Raw genomic sequence first — 11,541 nt, 5'->3', positions numbered from 1 at the left:
TGCATTAGTAAATGGTTTACAGTACTGTGCAAAAGTTTTAAACCGATCCTCATTTCAATCAATCAATCAATCAAATTTTATTTGTATAGCACCTTCTACAACATTATCCGAAGCCCAAGGTGCTGAACAACATCATTAAAAGAAAAACATTCCCAATACATGGGCATAAAAGCAGGATAAAAACATAAAATCATAAAATAGCAAGCAAACAGCATTACAGATAAGAGATATTGGAATAAGACCAATCGATAAAAAAAACAAATGTCGGACAAAATAAAATCAAGCATCCGGTTTAAAAAGAAGAATAGTTAAAACCATAATGTTAGGGCAATTCAAGTGACCCTAGCGCTGAAACGCAATCAGATAAAAATGAGTCTTTAAACGACACTTAAAGACTTGAAGGGATGGTGCCTGCCTAATGCTCAGTGGCAATTCGTTCCACAGAGTTGGAGCCAAAATAGAAAAAGCACGACTACCCCTCGATCGAAATTTCGACCGGGGGACCACCAGAAGTTCCTGCTCGGCTGAGCGAAGAGACCGAGATGGAGTATACCTGTTCAAAAGCGCAGTAATGTACGAGGGGGCACTGCCCTGGAGGGCCTTATAAACGAGAGTTAAGATTTTAAACTGAGCTCGATATTTTACCGAGAGCCAGTGCAGAGTAGCCAGCACTGGGGTAATGTGCTCTCGACATCTAGTGCCTGTCAGGAACCTAGCCACAGAGTTATGCACAAACTGGAGCCGTGCAACCGTGCACTGGGCCAGACCAGCATATAGAGCGTTGCAGTATTCCAGCCGAGACAGGACGAAGGCATGCAACTCAAACTCCAGATGAGCTCTGGACAGCAGAGGCCTGATCCTGGATAGTCTTTTCAGGTTAAAGAAACAGGACCTCACCACTGTATTTACATGAGTGTCAAGATTAAGTGCTGAGTCGATTTTAATCCCCAAATTACTGACCATTTTCTTTTCATAGGGTGTCAATGGGCCAAGGTCAATATCAGCACCAGAGCCATTTCTTCTGCCAGGACTAAGTATTATAACTTCCGTTTTGCTCTCATTTAGGTGCAAAAAATTAGAAGCCATCCAGCATTTTATGTCCTTCAAGCAATCCAGTAAAGGAGAAACTGATCTATCCTCCCCACGTTGAAGAGGGAGATAGATCTGGCAGTCATCAGCAAAGAAATGAAATTTCATATTATGCTGGCGAAGGAGGACTCCAAGAGGAAGCAAATACACTGCAAATAGGAGAGGACCAAGGACAGAGCCCTGTGGCACACCCCAACGAAGTTTCACGCTGGGTGATGTTACCTCACCCATCTTAACACTAAATGTCCTGTCTTGAAGATAAGAGCGAAGCCATTGGAGGGCCTGCCCAGTTATCCCCACCCAATGCTGTAGTCGGTCCAGAAGGACTTCGTGGTCGACTGTATCGAAAGCTGCAGATAAGTCAAGCAATAGCAGAACAACATCATTGTCCATGTCACAGGCTAAAAACGTGTCATTAAAAACCATCAAAAGAGCAGATTCAGTGCTGTGACCTTTCCTGAACCCTGACTGAAAGGTTTCCCATAAATCATTTGTGTCCAAAAAGGCAACCAATTGTGAATACACGACCTTCTCCAGCAGTTTGGAAAGAAAAGGGAGTTTTGAGATGGGCCTGTAATTAGCTAAGGTTGTCACATCCAGCCCCGGCTTTTTTAACATGGGATGAACAACAGCCTTTTTAAACGAGGACGGAACCATACCAGAAGTAAGACTGCCATTTATGATTGCCAACAGCAAAGGGCCTATCACTGGAAAGAGTTCTTTATAAATTCTAGGGGGCAGCACATCACAAGGAGAGCCAGAAGGTTTGAGCTGAGCGACCAGTTTTTCCAAGTCTGATAATGTAACAGTCTCAAATGTTTCCAGTGTAGCCTGGAGCGGCTCTGGGAGTAGAGAGTCAGATGGTGAGTTTGTAATGGCAGCTCGAATAGCTGTAACCTTATCAACAAAAAAGTGAAGAAAGTCATTACAAGTTTCAACTGTGGGAGGCAAAGAGCTAGAATCAGAGAACTCAAGTAGCGAATTTACAACAGAAAAAAAGAGTGCGTGGATCGTGAGAATTTTTTCCATGATATCAGCAAAGAACTTCACCCTTGCTTTAAGAGTTTGCTGATAACTAAACAAAGATTCTCTGAATATCTCACGAGAGACTTGGAGTCTGTCTTTCTTCCATTTCCTTTCTGCCCTCCTACAGGATTGCCTGCAGGCCCGAACATCATCAGAGAGCCATGGTTCTGGCCTAGGCCTCTTCTTTCTAATCCTAAGAGGTGCAATTTTATCCAAAATGTTTTTACAAATACTGTCAAATTGGAGTGTAAGCTCCTCTGCATTAAGTGACATTGTGTGTAGCTCACTTCCTTCTGCACATAGGAGCTCACCAAGCTCAATAATCTTTGCTACATTTAAAACATGACAGAATCTCACATGAGAGGAAGCCACAGCAGGCACGCAGGGCAAGTTAAAATCACATAAAATGGGCGAGTGATCAGAAAAAACCGGGCTCAGTATCTCTACACCAGCAACAGAGAGACCAATAGACATCACTAAATCCAAGGTGTGTCCCTGCGCATGAGTAGGTCCCAGGACCCACTGTGACAGATTAAGGGAGCCCAACAGATGTAAAAAGTCTTTGGCCAATGGCTTATCAGGGCAACACACATCTCGTCTCGTCTCGTCTTCCTCCGCTTATCCGGGTCCGGGTCGCGGGGGCAGCATCCCAACTAGGGAGCTCCAGGCCGTCCTCTCCCCGGCCTTGTCCACCAGCTCCTCCGGCAGGACCCCAAGGCGTTCCCGGACCAGATTGGAGATGTAACCTCTCCAACGTGTCCTGGGTCGACCCGGGGGCCTTCTGCCGGCAGGACATGCCCGAAACACCTCCCCGGGGAGGCGTCCAGGAGGCATCCTGACCAGATGCCCAAACCACCTCAACTGGCTCCTTTCGATCCGGAGGAGCAGCGGTTCTACTCCGAGTCCCTCCCGAATGTCCAAGCTCCTCACCCTATCTCTAAGGCTGAGCCCGGCCACCCTACGGAGGAAACTCATTTCGGCCGCTTGTATCCGCGATCTCGTTCTTTCGGTCATTACCCAAAGCTCATGACCATAGGTGAGGATTGGGACGTAGATCGACCGGTAAATCGAGAGCCTGGCTTTCTGGCTCAGCTCCCTCTTCCCCACGACAGATCGGCTCAGCGTCCGCATCACTGCAGACGCCGAACCAATCCGCCTGTCGATCTCCCGATCCCTCCTACCCTCACTCGTGAACAAGACCCCGAGATACTTAAACTCCTCCACTTGAGGTAGGACCTCTCCCCCGACCCGGAGGTGGCAAGCCACCCTTTTCCGGTCGAGAACCATGGTCTCAGATTTGGAGGTGCTGATCCTCATCCCAGCCGCTTCACATTCGGCCGCGAACCTACCCAGCAAGAGCTGAAGGTCAGAGCTGGATGAAGCTAGGAGGACCACATCATCCGCAAAAAGCAGAGACGAGATTCTCCTGCCACCAAACTCGACACACTCCACACCACGGCTGCGTCTAGAAATTCTGTCCATAAAAGTGATGAACAGAACCGGTGACAAAGGGCAGCCCTGGCGGAGTCCAACCCTTACTGGGAACAGGTCCGACTTACTACCGGCTATGCGGACCAAACTCACGCTCCTCTGGTAAAGGGACTGAATGGCCCTTAACAGAAAGCCACCCACCCCATACTCCTGGAGCGTCCCCCACAGGGTGCCCCTGGGGACACGGTCAAAAGCCTTCTCCAAATCCACAAAGCACATGTGGATTGGTTGGGCAAACTCCCATGCCCCCTCCATCACCCTTGCAAGGGTATAGAGCTGGTCCACAGTTCCACGGCCAGGACGAAAACCACATTGCTCCTCCTCTATCTGAGATTCAACTATCGATCGGACCCTCCTCTCCAGTACCTTGGAGTAGACCTTTCCAGGGAGGCTGAGGAGTGTGATCCCCCTAAAGTTGGAACACACCCTCAGGTCACCCTTCTTAAAGATGGGGACCACCACCCCGGTCTGCCACTCCCTAGGAACTGCCCCCGATGACCACGCAATGTTGTAGAGACGTGTCAACCATGACAGCCCTACAACATCCATAGCCTTGAGATACCCAGGACGAACCTCATCCGCCCCCGGGGCTCCGCCGCTGTGTAGTTGTTTGACTACCTCAGCAACTTCTGCCCCCGAGATCGGACAGTCCATCCCCAGGCCTCCCAGCTCTGGTTCCTCCTCGGAATGCGCATTGGTGGGATTGAGGAGCTCCTCAAAGTATTCCTTCCACCGTCCGACTATAGCCTCAGTTGACGTCAGCAGCTCCCCATCCCCACTGTAAACAGTGTGAGCGAGTTGCTGCCTTCCTCTCCTGAGGCGCCGGACAGTTTGCCAGAACCTCTTTGGAGCCGATCGATAGTCTTTCTCCATGGCCTCACCAAACTCCTCCCACGCCCGAGATTTTGCCTCGGCAACTGCCACTGCTGCACCCCGCTTGGCTATCCGGTACCTGTCTGCTGCCTCCGGAGACCCACAGACCAGCCACGCCCTGTAGGCCTCCTTCTTCAGCCTGACGGCTCCCCGAACCTCTGGTGTCCACCAGCGGGTACGGGGGTTGCCACCACGACTGGCACCGGCCACCTTACGACCACAGCTAGCAACAGCCGCCTCGACAAACGCAGAGTGAAACAAGGCCCACTCGGACTCAATGTCCCCCACTGCTCTCGGGACGTGGTCAAAGCTCTGCCGGAGGTGGGAGTTGAAGACCGTCTTGACAGGTTCTTCTGCCAGGCGTTCCCAGCAGACCCAAACGCATAGTGAGGGTCTACGCGGCATGTTCCCTTGCCATCTGATCCAACTCACCACCAGGTGGTGATCAGTTGACAGCTCCGCCCCTCTCTTCACTCGGGTGTCCAAAACATACGGCCGCAGGTCAGATGATACGACTACAAAATCTATCATCGACCTGTGACCTAGGCTGCCCTGGTACCAAGTGTACCGGTGGGCATCCTTATGTTCGAACATGGTGTTCGTTATGGCCAAACTGCGGCTTGCACAGAAGTCCAATAACAAAACACCGCTCGAGTTCTGATCAGGTGGGCCGTTCCTCCCAATCACACCCCTCCAGGTCAAGCTGTCATTGCCCACGTGAGCATTGAAGTCCCCCAGCAGGACAATGGAGTCCCCTGATGGAGCGCTATCTAGCACTCGTCCCAGGGACTCCAAAAAGGGTGGGTACTCTGAACTGATATTTGGCCCATAAGCACAAACAACAGTCAGGACCCGTTCCCCGACCCGAAGGCGCAAGGAAGCTACCCTCTTGTCCCCCGGGGTAAACCCCAACACACAGGCAGAGAGTCTCGGGGCTAACAAAAAGCCAACCCCAGCCCTCCGCCTCTCACCCGGAGCAACTCCAGCAAAGTAGAGTGTCCAACCCCTCTCCAGGTCTCGGGTTCCAGAGCCAATGCTATGTGTCGAGGTGAGTCCGACTATATCTAGCCGGTACCGCTCAACCTCTGCCACAAGCTCCGGCTCCTTCCCCGCCAGCGAGGTGACGTTCCATGTCCCCAAAACTAGTTTTCTTGTCCGGGGATTGGACCGCCAAGGCTCCCGCCTTGGTCTGCCACCCGATTCACATTGCACCGGACCCTTCATGTTCCTCCTGCGGGTGGTGGGTCCACAGTTGGACGAGCCCATGTATCCGGTTCGGGCTGGGCCCGGCCGGGCCCCATGGGCGAAAGCCCGGCCACCAGGCGCTCGCTCACGGGCCCCAACCCCAGGCCTGGCTCCAGGGTGGGACCCCGGTAACCCTCCGGGCCGGGTACTCCGACTCTTCGTTTTAACCGCCATGAAAGATCCTTCGAACACACATGAATATTAAAATCACCAAGAATCAAAACATGATCATATTTTAGCATGTTTACAGACAGGAGGTCAGAGAAGTCCTTTAAAAAGTCCACTTCAAATTTAGGAGGACGATATATCAACGCCACGAGCAACAGAGGAGGTGGGCCAAGTTCAAACAGGCACATTTCAAAGCTGGAAGGAGGATTCCACGGAATAAGCTGTTTACAGCTGAAGTGAGATTTATAGACAACAACCAGTCCACCGCCTCTGCCAGAAGACCTCGGGACATTAAAACAGCTACAACCCACTGGTAGTAGTTCCAGTAAAGCACTCGAATCTCCCATAGGAAGCCAGCTCTCACATATGCACAGGAGTTCCATCCCCTGTGCAACAAAGAAGTCTTTCAAAATGAAAGTTTTATTCATTACCGACCTGGCGTTGACCAGACCTAGCCGTGTGAGATGTGGAGTCGTCGGCTCAGCGCTGTTTAAGCCCAGGGACGTGGGTGCTACCCCCGTACAGGTCACCGGGTGGAGATTCGCTGGGTTGACTCCCCTCCATCGGTACCGAGACACTGGACGAAAGCGCAGGTGCGCAGTTTCCTCCTCAAACCCCACCAACGGCACGAGGCAGGACGGGGCCGGCTCCAACAGGCGTGATGGCGCCACAAGATGACAGCTGATACCCGTCAGCTCAGCAAGCTCCCTACAGGACCGTGACAGCTTGGACCATAGTCTCACCCGCCGTCCACCACGCCTTCCACGACCCCTACGACGCTTCCTCCAGTTAGCCCGATCCAGGAGCCGTCGAGGGACAAGCGGTGGTGCCGAGCGGCACTGGCAGGAGGACGAAAAACCGGAACTCCTCCAGCCCGTCCAAGCACCCGGTTTCACCAGGCCAGCAGCCGACCGAAGTTCTAGAAGAGCCTCTCGGTCATAAGTCAGCAACAAAGTCACATTACACACGAAAACACTCAAAAATAATAAAAAGATAAAATATCCGACATGAGACAGACGGCTTGCCACGTACACCGGCGCCATCTTGGTCAGCGAATTCCCCGGTTATTCGTAGTTTGCTTCTGAGCATCAAGATTTTCTTGAACTCGTTAGAAGTAATATTAACAATTATTGAGGGGTTTTTTCTCTTAAGAACAAAAAACGACTTCGTAATAAAATATAAAGAAAATTAACTCAAAGCCTTTTCAAATTGCAGTTTTCTTGTGAGATGCACAAGAAAATCCCAAATGTGCGCAGCAAAACCATAACCCACATCCTGCAGGCCATACCATTGTTAAATTCTTTGAAGAGTTTTCATCAGCTGAATAAATGATCCTCAGATTCATTTCTATGCTCCTTTCCCTTTCATGCAAAAGTTTTGTATTGTTAAATTAATACTTTATCCATCCATCCATCCATCCATTTTTGGCTGCTTATCTGGAGTTGGGTCGCAGGGGCAGCAGCCTAAGCAGGGAGGCCCAGGTTTCCCTTTCCACCTCTGGGGGAATCCCAAGGCGTTCCCTGGCCAGCCGAGAAACATAGTCCCTCTATCGTGTCCTAGGTCTTCCTTTAGGTCTCCTTCCGGTTTGACATGCCCAGAAAACCTCACCAGGGAGGCGTTCAGGAGGCATCCTTTGCCTGAGCCACCTTAAGTGGCTCCTCTCGATGTGAAGGAGCAGCGGATCTACTCCGAGCCCCTCCCGGATGACCGAGCTTCTCACCCTATCTCTAAGGTAGAGCCCAGCCACCCTGTGGAAAAAAATCATTTTGGCCGCTTGTATCCGCGATCTCGTTGTTACGGTCACCAAAGCTCATGACCATAGATGAGGGTAGGAATATAGATCGACCGATAAATTGAGAGCTTTGCCTTCCAGCTCAGCTCTCTCTTCACCACGACAGACCGGCACAACACCCGCATTACTGCAGACACAGCCCCAATCTCACGCTTCATTTTTTCCTCACTCATGAACAAGACCCCGAGATACAACCCTTTAAGACCCAACACATTAAATAATATTCAAAAAACTCAAATCCATTCAAATTTTAAACATTTGATTGGTAATGATAATATAACAATTATTAACTTTCATATTACATTTATCAAGCAATTCTATAATAATACCACAATAATTATAAATAAAAATCCCACTTGACACTTAAGTACAAAATAATCCATGGGCAGAAACCCCTTAAAAGATTTAAAACTGCAGATTGTTTTTGAAAATGCTAATCTTGCCAAAGAGATTTGGCTACTACAAACATAGAAACACTCCTCCACTTGGGGCGGGACCTTATCCTTGACCCGGAGAAGGCATTCTTCCCTTTTCAGACTCAAGACCACGGTCTCAGATTTAGAGGAGCTGATTAATAAATACTTTATCTAGAACAAAATAATTTGTTAATTTGGGCCAAAATGTTAAAAAGACCATTATAAACAGTTTTTCAGAATCAGGTCATTTAGAGCATTGCATTTACATTATTAAAGTTTCTTTAAAATGTTGGATTTTAAGATGTAATAGTGATTGTTTTATTTAAAAGTCTCACTTTATTTGCATTATTAAAGATTATTATTTGTTGAGAATCTGTTGTATCTGAGATTTACATTTACGGATGATCACAGGAGGAGTCATGAGGTAGAATATTAACTTTCCAGCAGGACTTTGAAACGTAGATTTGGAACAGTTTTTTATCCTGGTCTGATTTTCTGAGGCCCTACTGAATCTGTGGACTGAATCTAAGTGGCGAGCTCCAGGTAAAAGCCCCTTCAGACAACAAGAGAGACAGGTCCACTCAGACGTCCCGTGTCCTGTCCTCGTCTCACAGGCAGCCATGGCTCTGCTGTCGGTCCTCACGCCCGTCCTCGCTCTGCTTCTGTGCCTGGTGATAGGATTTGTATTTCTGAGATCTCGGGAGACTTCGAGAACCCCTGGGAAAGACAAAGAAGCCTCAAAATTGGACTTTAGACCATGGGTGGACCAGGATTTACAGGATGATACAGAAATTACAGAGAGAGGTGAGTCAAAGCTGAACAGATATGCGGTTATTTTGAGCGACTGATTCTTTTTCCTCATTAGATGCAGCGCCATTTTATTTTTTATTTCCAAAAAAGGAAACTTTAAAAAGCCCATCTGGAAAGAATCCTTGATTAGAAATGTTTTATTTTAAACAACATTAAACATAGAGTTCATTACCTTAATATCTTACTTAGGAAAATTTTTTAAGCCAAGACATAAAATGTTTTTTTTGTTTTACCTTCATTAATTGAGAAATGGAGAAACAGTGTTAAGTACTACTAATAGGCAGAAATGTATTATGAAATCTGCAATATGACAGAAGTGTTGAAATTTCATCAAGTTACTTGAAAATTCAAACTTTTCTTTTACTTTTTCTATTTTTACTGATCAATTTTAGCTAAATAAAAACATAAAAAATAATTCAACTTTACATGAAGCACTAATAAGAAAGGTCTGTTTTTAATGGAATTGAAAACTGTTAAAAACATTTGTGGGATAATAGTTTGTGGTGATTATAATGAAAAAAACTTGTAGTAGAGACTAGCTCTCTCTCTCTCTCTCTCTCTCTCTCTCTCTCTCTCTCTCTCTCTCTCTCTCTCTCTCTGTATTTATACACACACACACACACACACACACACACACACAGATAGATAGCCACAGCTGCCCTGGGGCGCACTGACAGACCAATTCTCCAGTCGTTTCCGTTTCCATTTCCATTCATGTTATATGTATACATTAGTACCAAAGCAAGTTCCTTTGTGAATTGTTTGCTCACTGACAATGGCAACAAACCTTTTCTGATTCTGATTCTGATTCTGATTTGCTTGTCATCCCTGCAGATGAGGATGAGTGGGTGGACAATGATGAAGAGGACGACCTTCCACACGTGCCCTACTCACCTCCTCGTTACTGCGAGGAGACAATGCTGCAGAGGTCCAAGGATTTTTACACCCTGATGAACCAGCGAAGGTCTGTCCGATTCATCAGTCCTGAGCCGGTCCCAAAAGAAGTCATCGATAACATCATTCTCACGGCAGGCAAGAGAAAAACTTCTCAGATTATTTTAAACCAAATTATGTGGTCATCATTTAAAGGATCTTCTAGGGTGTTTTTCATTTCCTCTGATTAGGAACAGCACCTAGTGGAGCTCACACGGAGCCCTGGACATTTGTTGTGGTGTCAGATCCAGAGACAAAGCACCAGGTCCGACTGATCGTGGAGAAAGAGGAGGAGGTGAACTACCGACAGAGAATGGGGGATAAGTGGGTCCACGATTTGGCCAAATTTAGGTGAACATCCATTTCATTCCACAGTTTTGTCCAAATGTTCCAGTATAAATGCTCACAGTGTTTTCTTCTTCCTTCAGAACAAATTGGATTAAGGAGTATCTGGATGTGGCTCCATACCTGATCCTCATATTCAAGCAAACTTATGGGATTCTACCAAATGGCAAAAAGGAGACTCACTATTACAATGAAATCAGTGTTTCTATATCCTGTGGGATCCTACTGGCATCTTTACAGGTAAAATAAAAAATCCAGTCCCCTAAAAATACCCCCAAGTGTCCTGGAATTTGGAATTTAATGTAACCAAATTGATCTTTCGATCATATTGGAAGTTATTCAAGCTAGGGTTCTCATTCACTCATAAAAGGGTTTAATAATCAGGTGAATTGATGTGTTTTCTCTTCATTTTTCCATCAGAATGCAGGTCTTGTCACCGTCACGACAACACCCCTTAACTGTGGCCCCCAGCTCAGGATCCTCCTTAAACGGCCAGCCAATGAGAAGCTCCTGATGTTACTTCCTGTTGGTTATGCCGCCGCCGCCGCCACTGTGCCAGACCTGAAGCGCAAGCATTTGGAGGATATAATGGTCCATGTCTAAACAAATGAAAACATATTTTAAAGCAAAATTTTGTTTATTATTCCTTTCAATAAAAATGCCAACGCTTTTGCTAAAACTTTTTTTTGGTAACCCATTGGATAGTTACGCAGCATAAAACCTTTAAAATCAAGCATTGTTTTGTTATTTTTAAAACAATTAAATAAATGTCTTTATTAACACACAAAGCATTGTGTTTGAATACCTGCAGAGATGCACAGAACTTGGTATGTTGCCTGATGAGGTCAGAGGTTGAAAATCTTTTGTTAATTATTACCTGAGTTGGAACATGACGTGACTTATTTCCTTTTTAGTGTATTTTCCCTGTGCAAAAATACAACTGATAACTCAACATGTTGTAATTTCTCCTACGACATACTGATTTGGTATTTTATTTTATTTTTTTCATCATTAGAATTTTTGTTAGACCACATAATCTCAGAGCTAACATCTAATGTCCACAAAAGGTCCAATTATGGTTTACTCTTAGCAAGATGTAAAGCATGAATCAGTATTTTTATGTTTAGATTCTACAGGTTGATAAATTAAACATTTTTAAGGTCATACACTTACTCTAACAAATGTTGAAAATGTAGAAAAATATATAAAATGTAGTGTTTTTATCACTGGCTATCTAACCTGGCAGCATGCAGATCTCTATGTGTAGCCCCACCCCGTGTCGAGTCTACACATTTTTCTTTAGTTTGGAAAACTCCAAATCTCGCTAGAATTCATCTTGCAGCACAAGGTTAA

At 46.7% G+C, this 11,541-nt stretch overlaps 1 protein-coding gene across 1 annotated transcript; it reads left to right on the top strand.

Annotated features, from left to right (window-relative positions):
* Nucleotides 1-8,560: 8,560 nt before the first annotated feature.
* iyd (iodotyrosine deiodinase) lies at nt 8,561-10,976 on the top strand. The gene is made up of 5 exons (XM_015974463.3): nt 8,561-8,904; nt 9,745-9,942; nt 10,035-10,194; nt 10,272-10,428; nt 10,609-10,976. Exons 1-5 carry the CDS (start codon nt 8,721-8,723, stop codon nt 10,789-10,791), a joined length of 882 nt encoding a protein of 293 aa, XP_015829949.1. The 5' UTR covers nt 8,561-8,720; the 3' UTR covers nt 10,792-10,976.
* The last annotated feature ends 565 nt before the right edge of the window (nt 10,977-11,541 follow it).

Source organism: Nothobranchius furzeri, chromosome 2 (genome assembly GCF_043380555.1).
Source record: "Nothobranchius furzeri strain GRZ-AD chromosome 2, NfurGRZ-RIMD1, whole genome shotgun sequence".
NCBI lineage: Eukaryota > Metazoa > Chordata > Actinopteri > Cyprinodontiformes > Nothobranchiidae > Nothobranchius > Nothobranchius furzeri.
This window is presented reverse-complemented; position numbering and strand designations above follow the sequence as displayed.

Coding starts and splice junctions, on each gene's coding strand:
- iyd (XM_015974463.3), top strand. CDS start 8,721: ATGGCTCTGCTGTCGGTCCTCACGCCCGTCCTCGCTCTGCTTCTGTGC. Junction 8,905..9,744: donor TACAGAAATTACAGAGAGAG/GTGAGTCAAAGC, acceptor TCATCCCTGCAG/ATGAGGATGAGTGGGTGGAC. Junction 10,429..10,608: donor TCCTACTGGCATCTTTACAG/GTAAAATAAAAA, acceptor TTTTTCCATCAG/AATGCAGGTCTTGTCACCGT.